Source organism: Dicentrarchus labrax, unplaced genomic scaffold (assembly GCF_905237075.1).
Source record: "Dicentrarchus labrax unplaced genomic scaffold, dlabrax2021, whole genome shotgun sequence".
Taxonomy (NCBI): Eukaryota; Metazoa; Chordata; class Actinopteri; family Moronidae; genus Dicentrarchus; species Dicentrarchus labrax.
This window is the reverse complement of record NW_026136714.1, coordinates 26,789,342-26,804,855: the sequence shown is the minus strand read 5'-3', so window position 1 is coordinate 26,804,855 and position 15,514 is coordinate 26,789,342. Positions and strand designations below refer to the sequence as shown.

General features: G+C 39.5%; 1 protein-coding gene across 2 annotated transcripts in view; it reads left to right on the top strand.

The window, feature by feature from the left end:
- Positions 1 to 220: 220 nt before the first annotated feature.
- The window catches only part of abca2 (ATP-binding cassette, sub-family A (ABC1), member 2), a 94,432-nt gene continuing 79,138 nt past the window's right edge, over positions 221 to 15,514 (top strand). For both annotated transcript variants that reach the window (XM_051422236.1, XM_051422235.1), the window contains exon 1: positions 221 to 639. In XM_051422236.1, the coding sequence (XP_051278196.1) occupies positions 574 to 639 (66 nt within the window). In that variant the 5' untranslated portion in view covers positions 221 to 573. The remainder of the gene's footprint in view (positions 640 to 15,514) is intronic.

The window sequence follows — 15,514 nt, the reverse complement described above, 5'->3', positions numbered from 1 at the left end:
ATATGGAAGTACATCAATGCATCAACGCCAATGTGGTGGAATAAGTCATTATAATGGGAAACCTTCTCAAAATAATGACTTAATATCTCAAAATAATGAGACCAAGCCAATTTGGCCAAAAGGGACTTCTATACCTTATACCTTCTTACAAATTAGGAGGGCTTTTGTTTTTAAAGGCCAGACCGGAAGTGTGCAGTTGAATTACTCTGGCTAGCTTCACACGAGCTATCCTCACTGGCTTCTTGCTCCAGCTCGGAACATTGCACTGAACGGACTCCGCGGGAGAAGCTAGCCGGTGCTCCACCGACACACGGAGGATGACAGACGGAACACAAACAGTCCCGTTCCCACTGACACCGCCAGTCGCTGGCAAATAAGCATTCCTTGGTCCAAACTGAGTAATATTCATTATTAGCCAAGGCCGACACATTTGAGCACCGTGACAGGCTCGGACGGGATGCCTGGGAACGGGATAGAAATTCCCCGGTTATTTAAATCCAGTCACAGGCCACCGCCGGTATGCTAATTTGGTAAAATTTAGGACATACTGAAGCTGAAGAAGTGGGAGGCAAAATGGGATTCCTGCACCAGCTGCACCTCCTGCTGTGGAAGAACATCTCTCTGAAGAGGAGGGGACCGGTAAGACGAGACGTTTATTCACATGCCAGTGTGTGACATCATGTAAAAAAAGAGCGGAAAGCCGTGTTTTGGTGGTTCGTGTGTGTGGAGAGCAGACGGGCGGAGGTTCAGCCCGCTCCGCTGCTGGTTCCAATGCTCGGGCTGATTCTAGCAGCACCTGTCTGTCTGCAAATGTTTCCATCAGAATAACACCGCAGTGAGCTTAAGGAGGAGGAGGATGATGATGATGATGATGATGTCCACGGTGTTGCTGGCAAGCAGGAGCCTGCTCTCTGTATGTGTCGAACAGGTTGTTGTTCGTGGGTAAACAACAGTTGTGTAATCCCAGTTCGTGTTTATTGGCCTCAGTGTTTCAGTGTTTTGGTAAGGCCTATGCATTGAACACAAGCTCAGGATGTGTTGTCATTTAGTTTTTATTCTGTCACATCCATAAACTGCAAACAACTGTTGAAGGCCTGACTGACAACATAAGATAATATCCGATGAAATGACTCATACTAACCTCAAAACAGGTGGGCTATAGCAAGATATCACTGTACACTCAGACTCAACTAAGCACCACCTGATGGAAAATACCTTTTTCCTTCAGGGAGCCCTTTTCTATCATTGAGTAAACAGACGAGCCCTGACTCAGTGACTTATAATATGTACATTATATATTATATCCAAAACTGTGCAATGGGTCCAAACAGTGAACTCAGTAACTGCAAGCAGTTTGTGTAAAACCAGTGATTTGGATGAATTTTGAGCAGCTTGTTTCCTGTTTAGGGAACTTTATTATTATTCAATTCTCTGTCTGTATTATGTATTATTTAATATTTCTTAACAGTCATACAGACCTAATGGCTTCTTTTTCGAGAAATTCATTGTTTTCATTGTCGCTGATGCCATTCCATTGTTCTGTTAGACAATTGACTTTTCTTTTGTTCTCAGAAGTGAACCAATGCTGACATTTAGGGATACTGTGTATATTGAAGTTTTCTATCGCACCTTAAAATCAAGAAGGCCTTGCGACCCCCCCATGTAGCTTTGGCGACCCCTACTGCTCTAGATAGTGCACGTGAATATTCTGGTGTGACTGTAACATTTATGGAAATAGGAGTCTTATACAGACTTTTACTCTGCCACTGTAGTTATTCAGGGTTGCCACACATCCTGCAAGACCTTGAACATTGGGACATTTAGAGACTTGTTTTCTAGTCCTGGAAACACCTGGAAATCTATTTAAATTACCCAAATATCCTTGAAATAATATATGTTGTCCTGGAAGATTTATACTGTATTTCAGCCCCTCACTCAGATCGTCTATTAAACCTAGGTTAGAGGAAAACTAGTAAACTGTAGTCAAATCACTGCAGACTTAAAAAAAATCATCTCTAGTGAGAACAGTCCCATAAACGCTGACCACCTACCTGTCATGAACCTACATCACTTCATCATGAACTCTTCATCATTAAAAAAGGAGCGTTAAATGTGGAAATACTGGGCCTACCACTAGATTTTATGACCATTTGTGAGCAAGTGCTGTTCTGTATTGTCAAGGAAACTCCTGGAAAATGATTTCTTAAAACGAGTGGGAACCCTGTTATGACTGTAGGATTTAGGTCATCATCAGACAGGATAATATTGTTTGCAGGACTGAGTGGTCAGGTGACAGCATTTGCTTGTTAAATATATTTTTTGGAGCTTTTTGCCTTTATTGGAAATGACAGCTTGAGATAGACAGAAAAGAGGGAGAGAGAGAAGGGATGACATGCAGCAAAGGACAACAGGTCAGACTCGAACCCGTGGCCGCTGCAGTAAGGACTCAGCCTCCGTACAGCATCTTAAAGGACCAGTGTGTAGGATTTATTGGCCTCTAGCAGCGTAGTTGCAGATCACAACTCTTGCTTCATCCTCCACTTCCTTCCCGGAGGAGAAACTATGGTGGCCATGCAATGCACGACAAACACAAATATCTACAGCCAGTGTTTGGTTTGTCCCTTTCTGGGCTGCTGTAGAAACATGGTGGCTCAACATGGCGGACTCCACGGAAGGCGACACACTGTAGGTAAAAACTCATAGAAAGGTAACAGAAACATAATGGTACCATTAGTAATGATATTGAGTCGTTTTCTAAAAAAAGAAATTTCAATATTCTCTGATTGTAGCTTCTCCAAGGACATCACCTTGGGCTTTGGGAAACACTGATCAACATTTTTCACCATTTTCTGACATTTTATGGACCAAACAACTAATGGATTAATCGAGAAAATGATCGAGAGACTAATGGATAATGACAATAATCGACTAATGATTATTATTGCAGTCCTACATAGTTGTGTCATCGTGTGATTGAAGTTTTAAACATGGTGATAAAGGGGGGTTAGTGGTTAGAAGGACTGAGAGACCCAGTTGAAAGCTCTTGATAAATTCTAGGAAGTAGACTTTGAGTTAATGTTTCAACCATGCCTCCAGTTTGGAATGCAGGCTGTTAAAAATGATTAAAATGGACATTATTGTTTTCACAAGGTGAGTAGTTCTCCCTGTGATTGACATGTCAAATTGGTGGAGTAATCCCCAATTTAGTAACTTAAGCAGAATATACTGAGGACACATCGGTTAGTGAAGGACAGGACCTCTAAAAGAAAAACCAATGCTATGATGAATTTTAAAATATACTCGTATCACGATGAAACCAGCCAAGCAACCGAGGACTTACAGGTAATTATGCCTACCTGTGTTCATGTTTTCCTGTTAAGAGACTTCTTGTGTTCGTGCAAGCAGTGACCGTCCTTTATCAGACGCAAAGACGGAGGCTGTTCCAAAAACCCTCTCAGGAAATCAGCGTGGATGGTTATGTACAACTAAAGTTGTTTTATTGCCTAAACTTAACCAAACCAAAGCTAACTAAAGCTGCATGGATTGATTATTGTGGCAATTTGGGGGCAGTACAAGCTGTAATTATTGGAATTGTTATTTCTTTTATAAAATTGCAAATGAAATGAATTCATTTAAAAGTGATTTGGCTCTGATGTTCCCGCCTGTCTCTGTCCTTAATCACTGCTTTGTAGTCTTGCTGAGTGACCCGCCCACTGCACTGTCTGATTGGTTACACATCACGAGTAAAAGCCTGTCAGCACTGAAGGATGCTGTTCCACATTTACCCAAGTACAGTACTTGAAAGATTAAACATTTTACTGCAAATGTTCGTCCAAATATCTGTTATTGTTATGTTAGCAAACAGCAGACACACAGAGGAACATAAGCATTCACTAGTAGTCGTGTCTGTGTCCATCCGCTGAATGTTAGTCCAATATTCACTCTCCTTTGGTCTCCTCCAACTCGTGATAAAATATCTGTCTCTTCAGCTGCTAAATGCTCCACTGTGTTCACCAGTTAGTCTCTCACTGTGTCTGTGTGCTGTTTGTGCTGAGCAGGTAGTGTACAGTGGGTTCCTCGGAGCTTTTTCACTGGACAACAACAATGAGACTGAGCATTTTGTTTGGATGACTTGTTGGAATGACGTTGGTGAAAGACTTGCGTAGCGTGACAGAAGCCTTTCTTTGTTCAGAATGGAAACATGGACTGTGCCACCAGTGTTTCTGTTTCTGACCTGACCTTTGTCTGACTTATTTTTTTGCCATGTTTCTGCACTGCACTTCCCAGAAGTCACTTGTCTTTCAAACAATGTTGCCAGTAGCGAGCTCAAGTCCTGATGTCACCTTTGGTCTAGCTTTTTGTTTCTTTCATCTATATTTCTGAAAACATGCATTCCGGCTGTGTTATTCATATTCTATCGACATTACATCTCCCATGAAACATTTTCAGCACATATTCACCATTGTAACGGTTTCCCCCTTCACCTAAATCCAACATTTTGTAAAGAAGCTCATAAAAAGAACTTAAGAAAACATAATGTGAACTAGCTATTTTAATGTGTGTGAGCTGAACTTGGAGCTAGCTCTTGTAAAGTGTGATGAACACTGAATGGAAGTTGCACAGGTCTTTTTTTTTCTTTACCAACTCCTCTCCCTTCGTTGTGTGCAGGCCAGCTCTACTGGTCAGCAGTATAGAAAAATTCGTACTGACGGGTAAATTCATACTGGTGTACTTCCTATATCGTTCACCTTCATGTTACACACCCATGCCATTCAACCCTCCACATTCTAATATGTCATCACTTGACTGGCCTCAGTCTGCTAAGCTAGTGATGTTGAATAAGGCCATGTTCCATGTCATTTGAATAATTAAAAATGTCAGTGTGGTTTTGGACTTTTGGAACCGAACCCAAGAGTTCTGGTGTGACTTCAGTTATCTGTACTGACATGGTTTTGCGTAGATTATCTAATGGTTGATACACTTTTGTTTTGCTGCGATGGTTATCAGTAGGGCTATGTATTGGAAAAGAATCTGGGGAATCAGAAATACTTTACTGATCCCCAGGGGGAAATCTGTCTTGTTACAGTTGCTTAAGGAGCTCACAAAAATGAAAGAAATATAATAAGAATAATAAGAACGGTAAAAATATGCATTATATTAATAATATTTAACGACAATATATATAGAAAAATGAAAAATATCTGAACTATGTACATTATCATACAATGTATGGCAATATATAGAAAATAGAAATAAGACATGGGAATGTTTGTACTACAGTATATGACACACACACGTAGACACACATATATTTATATTTATATACATAATAATGATATATATCACTATACAGGGGTTACGATTCAGTATATTGCGATACTATACATTTAAAAAAAGTTAACAACCAGAACAGTGGGATCTGCATTCATATAAATGAGCCCTTAGTTTATGTTTAAACATAACAACACTACTATTTAGCATTTTAGTAATTTATTTTTGAGAAAAGATACAGTATCACAAAACAAAATATTGCCATACCATATTTGTCAGTATTTTCTTAACCCCTACTTTTAACAGCAAAAAACCCAGACCTCACAAAACCAACTAATACAACACGTCTGTGTACATATAGCCTCATCATTCTTATATATCATCATTGTCAAATTTACTGTCAGTCCGTCAAAATACAGGCAGGCAAGTACACTGAGAGACATTCAAACGTCATTGTCCAGATGTGCTATAATCTACGTGGTGACCTCTACAACCGTGCCATCTGAGTATGCATATTGTGAAGCCTTTAATCCTTACGGGGTCTATTATTAGCCATCAGAAATCCTAATGCCTGTTAGCTGGTTTATTTTTGTGATGTTTTTGTTGTTTTTAAAAGCAGAGGCTGGATCTGTCCTCATACAGCCGGATTTTTTTATCCCCGCCTTTGCTGGTGTCCTGATAGAGGGGTTGGTGTGTGTACGGTTTGTGTGGGGTGGGGGGGGTGCAGCTATTTTTAGCCTATCTACCTTCAGACATCAAACTCAGGAGTCACGAGAGATGTATCGGGGAGCCTCTGTAATAATAATAGTAACAGCTGCGTCATTTCTGTCTATAGATTAGTAATCACGCTGCCCTGGTTTGTCCTCACTTAAGCTGTCCATTGGATTGATGGTCAGAAGAACAGTCTTGTCAGCACTTAGCTGAGATAGCATCAATCACACATTGGTCCCGACTGACAGACACAAGCTCAGGCATAAATTAGAGGAGCACTGTCGGCAATGCATAGTTGCATTTATTAAATATGGATTTTTAAAAATAAAATTATCATATAGAATTTTTCAAAATAAAGCTAATGAACTGTACTTCATTAGTATTTCAAGTATTTCCATTTTAAGCAACTTTATACTTAGATTTTTGACACAAAGCACATGATTAGAGGATAAAATATGAGGCATTGTTATAGATTGAACTACCCAGCAGTATATAAAGTAGTTAAAGTTTGGTGCACTGGCCAGAAGGCAATTAGCTTAGGCTCAATTTAGCAGGGCAGAGCTTGCAGTTTGCTTGACTTTTGTTGTCATTGCTTATCTTAACACTGTTGCCTTGAGTGGTACTAATACTAAAAGGTACTGTACACATGGAGCAACATGCTACCATCCAGACGACCTCTTTGGAAAGTTGACAGGAAAAGTGAGCCCCACTTGATGCTACAGCATTGTGTGTATTAAATATATACTTTCAGCATGAATCCAGTAACTAAACTAATACTAAATATTAAATAAAGCAACCTACTAAGTGATCTGCCATCATTAAAGTGAGGTGAGCATATGCAATAACTATCTTCTCCTGTAACAACAATGGATGATTTTGTCTTTGGTTCAGTCCAAATTAGCCAAAATACAGGTGTGCAAGCTAATGCAAACACTTTGTAAGATGAGTGAAAACTGTATATTCAGTGTCATTCGATCCATTGTTAAAGCTGCAGTAGGCAAAACCTTCCATCTCTGTGCTGCACCTCACTCTGCACCTCACTCTGCTAAGCTCCTCCCACCAAAGTTTGAATGGGAGCAGAAGGAGTCTGTTGCCCTGCAAAGTATTGCAGTTCTGCAGAGATACCCTCGCCTACAAATTTTGTTCTCCAGATTAAAAAAAACAGACCCCAAAAAAGTCATGTTAGTTAAATGTTCGCTGCATCAAACATTTTCAGTCAAAATGTGTGACGCAAAAATGGACATTTCCACTCTAAAAGTGAATCATCATTTATTTTGATTAATCATTTTTCAAAGAAAAAAAGTCTCTTTAGTGCTCTATGACAGTACACTGAATATATTTGGGTTGTGGACAAAAACAATTGGAGGACGTCAGCTTGGGCCTTTGGAAACAGTGATCAACATTTTTCATTTTTTGACATTTTCTGGACCAAACAACTTATTGATTTATCAAAAAATTATCAACAAATGAATCAACAGTAAAAATAATAATAGTTGCGGCACTAGTGCAGGCATTCAGAGGCAGAAAAGTTCCCAATTTTATTAGTGAAGTAGGGATCCAAACACAGCCTCATGCATGCATATGGTAACTAATTTCTGTTGTGTAGATGCAAAATAAGGAAAGTCAATCAGAACTCAAAATAAATGCAGCATACAGTAGACAGTAACCAAACACACTGGCCAGCTGTACAGAACAGTTAGTCTCCAGTGGCAGCGAGCAGTGTGTTTGACCTAGATCTGGTCTGTCTTTGAATGATAGTCTTACAGTGGGCTGGGCAAAACCTACTGGCTGGGTATCTATGGATACTGCAGAGAGACAGGGACGCAGACAGAGATTTGTAATGAAGAGAAAAAGTAAAAACAACAGGAAAATGGAAAAGCATTTGCTAAGGACAAAAGAGAGAGAGGGGTTGAAAGACAGGGACAGAAAGCGTTTAGATGGAGGGGATGAAGGATGAAGCTGCTGACTGATAAGAGAGCGTGCAAATCTGTAGCAGAAGGTTAACTGACAGCTAAATGAATTATAAATGCTATCTGTAAAGTCTAATAGACTAGCAGCTGGTTCACTGAGGCCTGGCACTGCAGACAGGAGAGGTTATGTATAAATCCTGTGAGGTAACTGTGCTGCAGCTCTTCCTCTGGAGGCCACTTACATGCAGTTTTTAACCTTTTATTTATGGTCTGGAATTTCAGGATTCTGTGTAGAATGAGTGACTCTAGAATTGTTGGTTTCCTTAAACACTTCCATTATGGTTTTCAGTCAAAACATTCAAAAACACAACACTCTTCTTAGTAGGGATGGACAATGTGGATTTTTTTTTTTACCTGCTTCTCATGGCTGATACTGATACAATAATTGATCATTTCACATTTTTGTGTTTTAAAAAAAGAGTTCACAACCTTTAGTTTATGCACTATTGAGCGTATGAAAGGTTAAGATGTAGAGAGAGAGCGGCAGAGCGGGTCGTCCGCTAATCAGAATGTTGTTCGTTCGATTCCCAGCTCCAGGATACTTCATGTCGAAGTATCCTTGAGCAAGTTACTGAACCCCAAATTGCTCCCGATGTGCATTGGTGTGTAAATGTGTATCAATGTGTTAACAGTGTAACAGTTTCTGTTAGATGGGCTTTGCCATCGCTGAGTGAATGTGCTACATTATTTGATGTTTTGGCCACCTGGGGGAAGTTTAAAAAGGTGTAAACACAACATTGACATTGGCAACCATGAGCTGAACCTCAAACAATGAGATATAATGAAGATCTCATGTCCCGTTTTATTTAGACACATGAATGGTACGTGGTACACCTGTTGCTGAGCACAGCACTTAACACCATGGTAGCAGCAGCAATCAATCTGACATTATGACAAAAGTGTTAGCAAACAGGGGCCCATTTACACATTCAGCACATTAGAGCAACATCATCACTCACTTGGAGTCGTTTTGTGTCCACCTGATGAATTTAATTCCAATATTCACCCTTATTTAGTTATTTAGTCTCCACCGACTCCTGAGACAAATATTAAATATCTGTCTCTTTAGTTGCTAAATGCTCCACTATATTCACCAGCTAGTCTCTGCCTGCTGTCTGGTGCTGAGCAGGTAGTGTACAGTGAGTGTATCAGAGCTTTTTGGCAGCTGCTGTTGCTGCTGGAAACCAGATTGATGACAGCAGAGTTTGTGGGCCATAAACTCAAAACCAGAAGCTAAAAGGGGAACTGCAGAGTTGTTGATGAGTCTAATAATTAACTGCACAGTCATCACTATGAGTGACCCATTTCATGTTACATAAGCCGTGTTTCGATGTATGGAGAATTTTAACTGCATTGGGAGTTATGTAGCGAAAGAAAATGCAAATGAATGCTTGTTTCTATCCACTACCATTATGTGATAATTAAGAGTTGGTGGTGGCAATTCTCCAGTCGGAAAACCAGAAGAAGGGTGCTAAACTAGGTGACATAATTTAAGGACCAGTGTGTGGCATCTAGCGGTGAAGATTCAGATTGCAATTAACTGAACTATGCTCGCGTCTGTGTTTGTCAACCTGGGAATGAGAACGGGAAGTGAAGTGTGTAAGAGAAACCATTGTTGCACAATTAATTAAAATATTATCAAGATTGCAATTTGGCCAAGTGCAATATCCAAATCACAGAAGCTGCAGTTTTATTAATAAAGGTAAAAATGTGCAACAAACAGCATTATATTAAAATATATAAAAAAAATAATAATAAAAGTTCTGAAGAGATACCCTGACCATTTAGGTTTAGGTTTTTTAAATTAAATTTGTGATGCAAAAATGGATCATTCCCACACTAATCATGAATCATATTGCTATATCTGTCAAAATAATAATAATAATAAATGTTTTTATCATATCATGCAGCCCTAGGAGAAACTATGGTAGCCGCGAAAAATGCAAACGGCCCTATGTAGAGCCAGTGTTTGGTTTGTCCGTTCTGGGCTACTGTAGAAACATGGCGGTTCAACATGGTGGAGTCCATGGCAGACAACCCATAGCGGCTGTACAGCTAATTCTAAATGAATAAAAACACAACAATTCCTATATTCAGGTGATTACACACTAATGAAAACATACCTATGAATATTATATTCCATTTCTGACAATAGATCCTGCTAAATGTTACACACTGGACCTTTAAGAGTGCCAGTCAAACCTCAAAAAACAATGCAGAAAACAGAATGAAAACATGATAATTCTGTTAGTTTCCTGTATTAATATGAGGAAGGTTCCATCAGATCAGTGCGGAAGAAGATATACTTTATTAATTATATATATATATATATATATATAATATAAAATAAATTCGTTTCTCACCTTTTCTTATTTTTATTTTTTTTTTTACATACACACAGAAATGAAATACAATCATGCACATGCAAAGGTGATGGGCTGCCACGTAAGCAGCGCCCCAGGAGCATTTAGGGGTTAGGTGCCTTGCTCAAGGGCACATTGGCATTGCACAGGAGGTGAAACTGGCACCTCTCCAGCTACCAGTCCACACTCCATACTGTGGTCTGAGCTGGACTTGAACCATAGTATGGAGTGAGCAATCATGGATGTATTATAGAGCCATGGGAGCAATGAGGATACTGTGGAAGAGGAAACAGCTCATCAATCACGTGAGTTAAATGTTTGCGTCAGTGGCATAAATCTTTTTTTGCTAAATTATTGCAGCTTCTATCAACCTTTGCGAATGCGAAACTTTAAAATGCACATCAAAATACATTGATGGAATCATGGTTATAGTCAGTTGACCCATTTCTCTTATAAACATATTGATCAGTGCAGCTTTAAGTAAATAAAAATAAGCATATATAATATATATATTGAGCGTGTACGACTGTGGCTCAGAGGCAGAGCGGGTCGTTCCTTAATCGGAAGGTTGTGGGTTCGATCCCCGGCTCCTGGTGCCACATGTCGAAGTATCCTTGAGCAAGATACTGAACCCCAAATTGCTCCTGATGCTGTGCATTGGTGTGTGAATGTTAGTTTCTGTTCGGTGGACTTTGCCATCACTGAGTGAATGTGTGTGAAAGGGTGAATGTGGCACGTAGTGTAAAAGCGCTTTGAGTGGTTGGAAGGCGCTATACAAGTACAGGTCCATTTACCGTTTAGTGTCGTAGATCCCAAATATTACTGGCACACACTTATCACACATAAGAGAGGACATTATGCTGAGACCGATTTGTTTACCAAAAATTCCTCTAATGGTGACTAAGTCTTGGACAGTTAGGATTAATATAAGTGTAGATTTTGGCAGGCGTATCACTGAATAGTGTAAGCTGGCTAGTGCTAGCCTGGAGGTACAGTACCTAACAAACTGAGTTTTGGGTCTTTCTGTAATCTTTCCAATAAGCAAATCAATGAATTAATCCTCAGGTTCATTCATGTGACGTATTTGAAATTCTAGAGGATACATTTTGTCTGACACATTTGTTGTATTTGCTGGTGCTTTCAGACAGACTGGTCTGGCTTTTAGAAGAACACACCAGGCAGGAATACAATTTTGAGGTTATGGAAATGCTCTGACCTAGATAATGGCCACTCCTTTTTAGCACAGTGCTGCGTCATATTGAAATACAGGAGCTTCCCAGTACAACCACTTAAACAAGTCTAAGTAAATCCAAAGCTTTAGTTGGTTACACTCAGGCATATCGTGCTGAATTCAACAGAACTAACAAGGTACTACAGATCTTCACTCAGCAGCTCAGATCACTTATATCATGGTCTGGGTGAAGACTTGATTCTCATTGGCTGCAGGGTGTCCATTAATTCCTAATGGACACTTTATAAGTAGTTCCAGTGAAATAAATTGAATGAAAACAAAATCGTGTGCAGTCCTTCAGTGCCTCTTCCTCTGAACACCACAGGATGGCGACTGTAACAGACAAGCCCTTACACTGCCCCTCTGAACCCGCATCCCGTCTCCTATTCAGCTCGCTACTTCAGCCTGCGGCCGTCAGCTGATTGTTTGTTGGTGGTCGTTTTGATATTGAATTACATGGCTGGATAGCTAGCTAGTCTTGTTATTAAACATTGTATTATAGTAAATTATATTATATATGTTAGCTTTCTGACTCGTAGTTGAGCCAAAGCGCTCTATGAGTGGAGGGAAACACTTCCTGTTGCCAAGTTGTATGACAGATTCTAATAATTAGTACAATGGACAATTCAATAATGAATAATTGTAATATCTGATAAATATTAAATTCATATTGTTTAAATAACTAAAAGCAGGAACTAGCACATACATATTTAGAGCTATTCATTTATGTGTATAGACTTTTTTTTTATATTGAAAGGCTGATTTCTCTCATTGAAATACAGAGTTTTCTCATCCTGGTTATTAATTATTCATGACAGTTACAAAAGGCACAGTTACATTCAGTGGAGAATTTTTCAATATAAATGTGTCATCAACTCTTACCTAGTCACACACAATCAAGTCTGACAAGAGTCCAAGCTGCAGGTCTCCATTTACAGTTCTGTTTTAATGTATCAGTCATGGGTTATTTAGGCTGTTGCTGCTCTGTCACAGTTTAGGGAGGCCTAATCCAGTACTTTTCTAAAATGTTGTATGATCATTTATGAACTATGAATAAGAAGTTTATGAATATCTTCTTAAAATGCAACAGACTTTAAACGTTTTTCACTTGTCTTTCAGTTTGTATAACATTTTAAAACTGGTCTGTGTTTTTTTTCTCTATGATACTTCTTTGTGTTTAATTTATATTATGAGAAAATCACTGTGTGATTTGGCATGTCATGAAATTATGTCATTGCTTGCACACACACATACGCAGGCATTCAGAGGCAGCTGCAAGGCTAAATGATGAGGTACCACAGATTAAAATAGCAATGGCCTTGGCTGGAGGAGACTTAGCCGGCAGCTGACTGTATTTACCTACCCTCACTGTTTGCAGCCACTCTAGCAACGTGGCTCTACCTGTCCACCAATTTGGTCCAAAACCATTGGATAGATTGCATAAAATTTGGTACAGGCATTAATGATGAAGCCTAATGACTTGGTTGATCCACTGACTTTTCATTTAGTGCCACCATCAATTATTTTAAAGTATCGAATACGTTGGTTTCTGACCTAATAACTGCAAAACGCATGCTATTTCCATCGCCGCTTTGTGTTTAGTGCTAATTAGCATATGTTACCATGCAAAATGACAACAAGGTACCCCTCTGTTGTCAAAGTCAGGTGACGCAGTATAAAGAGGGAGAAAGTCTGTTGATGGATGGATATTTGGGATGTTTTTTCAGGTTATTTACGTGTGCACTTGTAAAACTTAAAACAGTGACTAACTAAATATGTAAACATTAGCCTGGGTTTACTTGAGATTATTATCATCAGACAATGCATGTTAGAGTATCCAACGGAAGCCTCAAAGTTTGGGATGATCGGGACCGGCGGAGGTTGCGCTGGACCATGAACCCGCCATAACATGATGAGACAGTCTTCAACTGAGTGAGTGTTTCACAAAAGCAAGACATAAACTTAATCAAAAGTTATCGTGTGTAAAGCCAACATTCCGAGGAGTGGAAGTCGTGCTATCACACAATACTATTTATTTGATTATGTTGTATCAGTGTTGGCAGATCTCCAAATTCAGGTTTAGGGATCAGATCAGAAATGAAAAATAGTGGATCGGTGCACCTTCAAAGCAGTCCAACAGTCCAATCTTTAAAAATGTTCTGTTTAAATTCATTACAACCGTCCAACAAAAACAGTTAATTGTTTTAGTTTGGCAATGATTAAGGGTTCATGGATTATCCGTCTCTAGAAGAATTGTATGTCAGTGAATATGATGAATTTCCCTTCTCCATTTGCATTGTCCCTTTGTGCCAGAGTAATTCTGTAAGTGTATTTTGGTCTTCTATGTTGACATATTGATGGATTTTTCATTTTGCGCCACATGCCTGTGTTGTCAGTTTTTGTTGTACTTTTGTATGAATAAAAAAAACTGATAACTGAAAACAAAAATAAAATAACAAACGAAAAGTTCCATAATCTCAATCTCTTAATAAAAACTCTTCACTAAGAAGAGATCATTATACCACTCACTCTGTTTGATTATTTCTGGAAGTGCAGAAGAAACACTGCAGTTGGCAGTAGGTATCCTCAGTGGAGTCAGAATAAAAAGAAAATAAAAAACCTCTGGCAGAACTCTCAATGTCTTTAGCTCAAATAACATAGTACAACATATTTTCATGAAAGTGTGGCCAGGAATTTGATTGGACTTTAAATAGCTGCTCCAGCTGGATTAGATGTGACTTTGATTTAAAGCAGACGGCTTTTTCTGTTATAAAATGTGTCCAGCTAAGATAAATCCTGCTCACAATCACCAAGTAGGCCATCCACGCAGCAAAAAACACTATTCATTATAGCCCATTTTGGTAGAGCACAACTGCTGGCAGAAAGTCCTTCAGTACCCTTGGCTGCCAGGCTGTCCTAGTAGGCTTTAGCTATGGCAGACGGGCAGCAGCAGCAGCGATGGTTGGTGCTGGAGAAAGAGGCTCAGGCAGCCTATGAATTATTGAGAGCTTCTTCCTTCCTCCTGGGAAATGCACCAGAGACAGAATAGAGAGTCTTAGATTAAATCTACAGATGAGATGGAGGGAGAAAAGAAACAAGGGTAGAGAGGAAAACTCAGCAACAGCATGTGTTGTGTTGAGATATGGCGTTAGTTCACCTGCTGAGCAGAAGAGCAAACATGGAGTAGGCTACAGGAAAATGAAGCAGATATGGTTGTCCCCACCAAAACATACAGACAGTACTTCTGCCTGCTGAGTGTGGCAAAGCCACTAACTTCCAGATTTGCCCTCCACTAACTTGAATGGGGAAATAATGAGTAACAGTAGTCATGTGGCCCTTCTAGACTTTCCAAATGTTACCGGAGCAAATGGATCAAATTCTGATAGTGGAAGGAGTCTTCACTATCAGAAGCTTCTTTCATAATGTAATCTTGTTGGGAAAAGTATTTTTGGGCCAATGTGCATCAGGTGACGGAGGCCATTTCTGTAATTACATGGTTTGGCCACTATGTCAAATTGGCTTTAAAGCCTAGTGCTCTTCGTGGGGACTTGGCAGCAGTACTGAAGTACATGAAGTAAAAAAAAATTAACAGCTTAGATTCAAAAAATGCTGTCGATTTATCAAAATAATGCTGTTGGCATTTTCAGAGACCCTTTACGGACTAAATGGTAAATGGACCTGTACAGCGCCTTTCTAGTCTTCCGACCACTCAGAGACATTCACCCTTTCACACACATTCACTCAGTGATGGCAAAGTCCATCAAACAGAAACTAACACATTGATACACACCGATGCACATCAGGAGCAATTTGGGGTTCAGTATCTTGCTCAAGGATACTTTGACATGTGGCACCAGGAGCTGGGGATCGAACCTACAACCTTCCAATTAAGGAACAACCTGCTCTGCCTCTGAGCCACAGCCGCCCTACATAACAGCTAGCTCTAGTTAAGTTAAGGTGGATGTTTT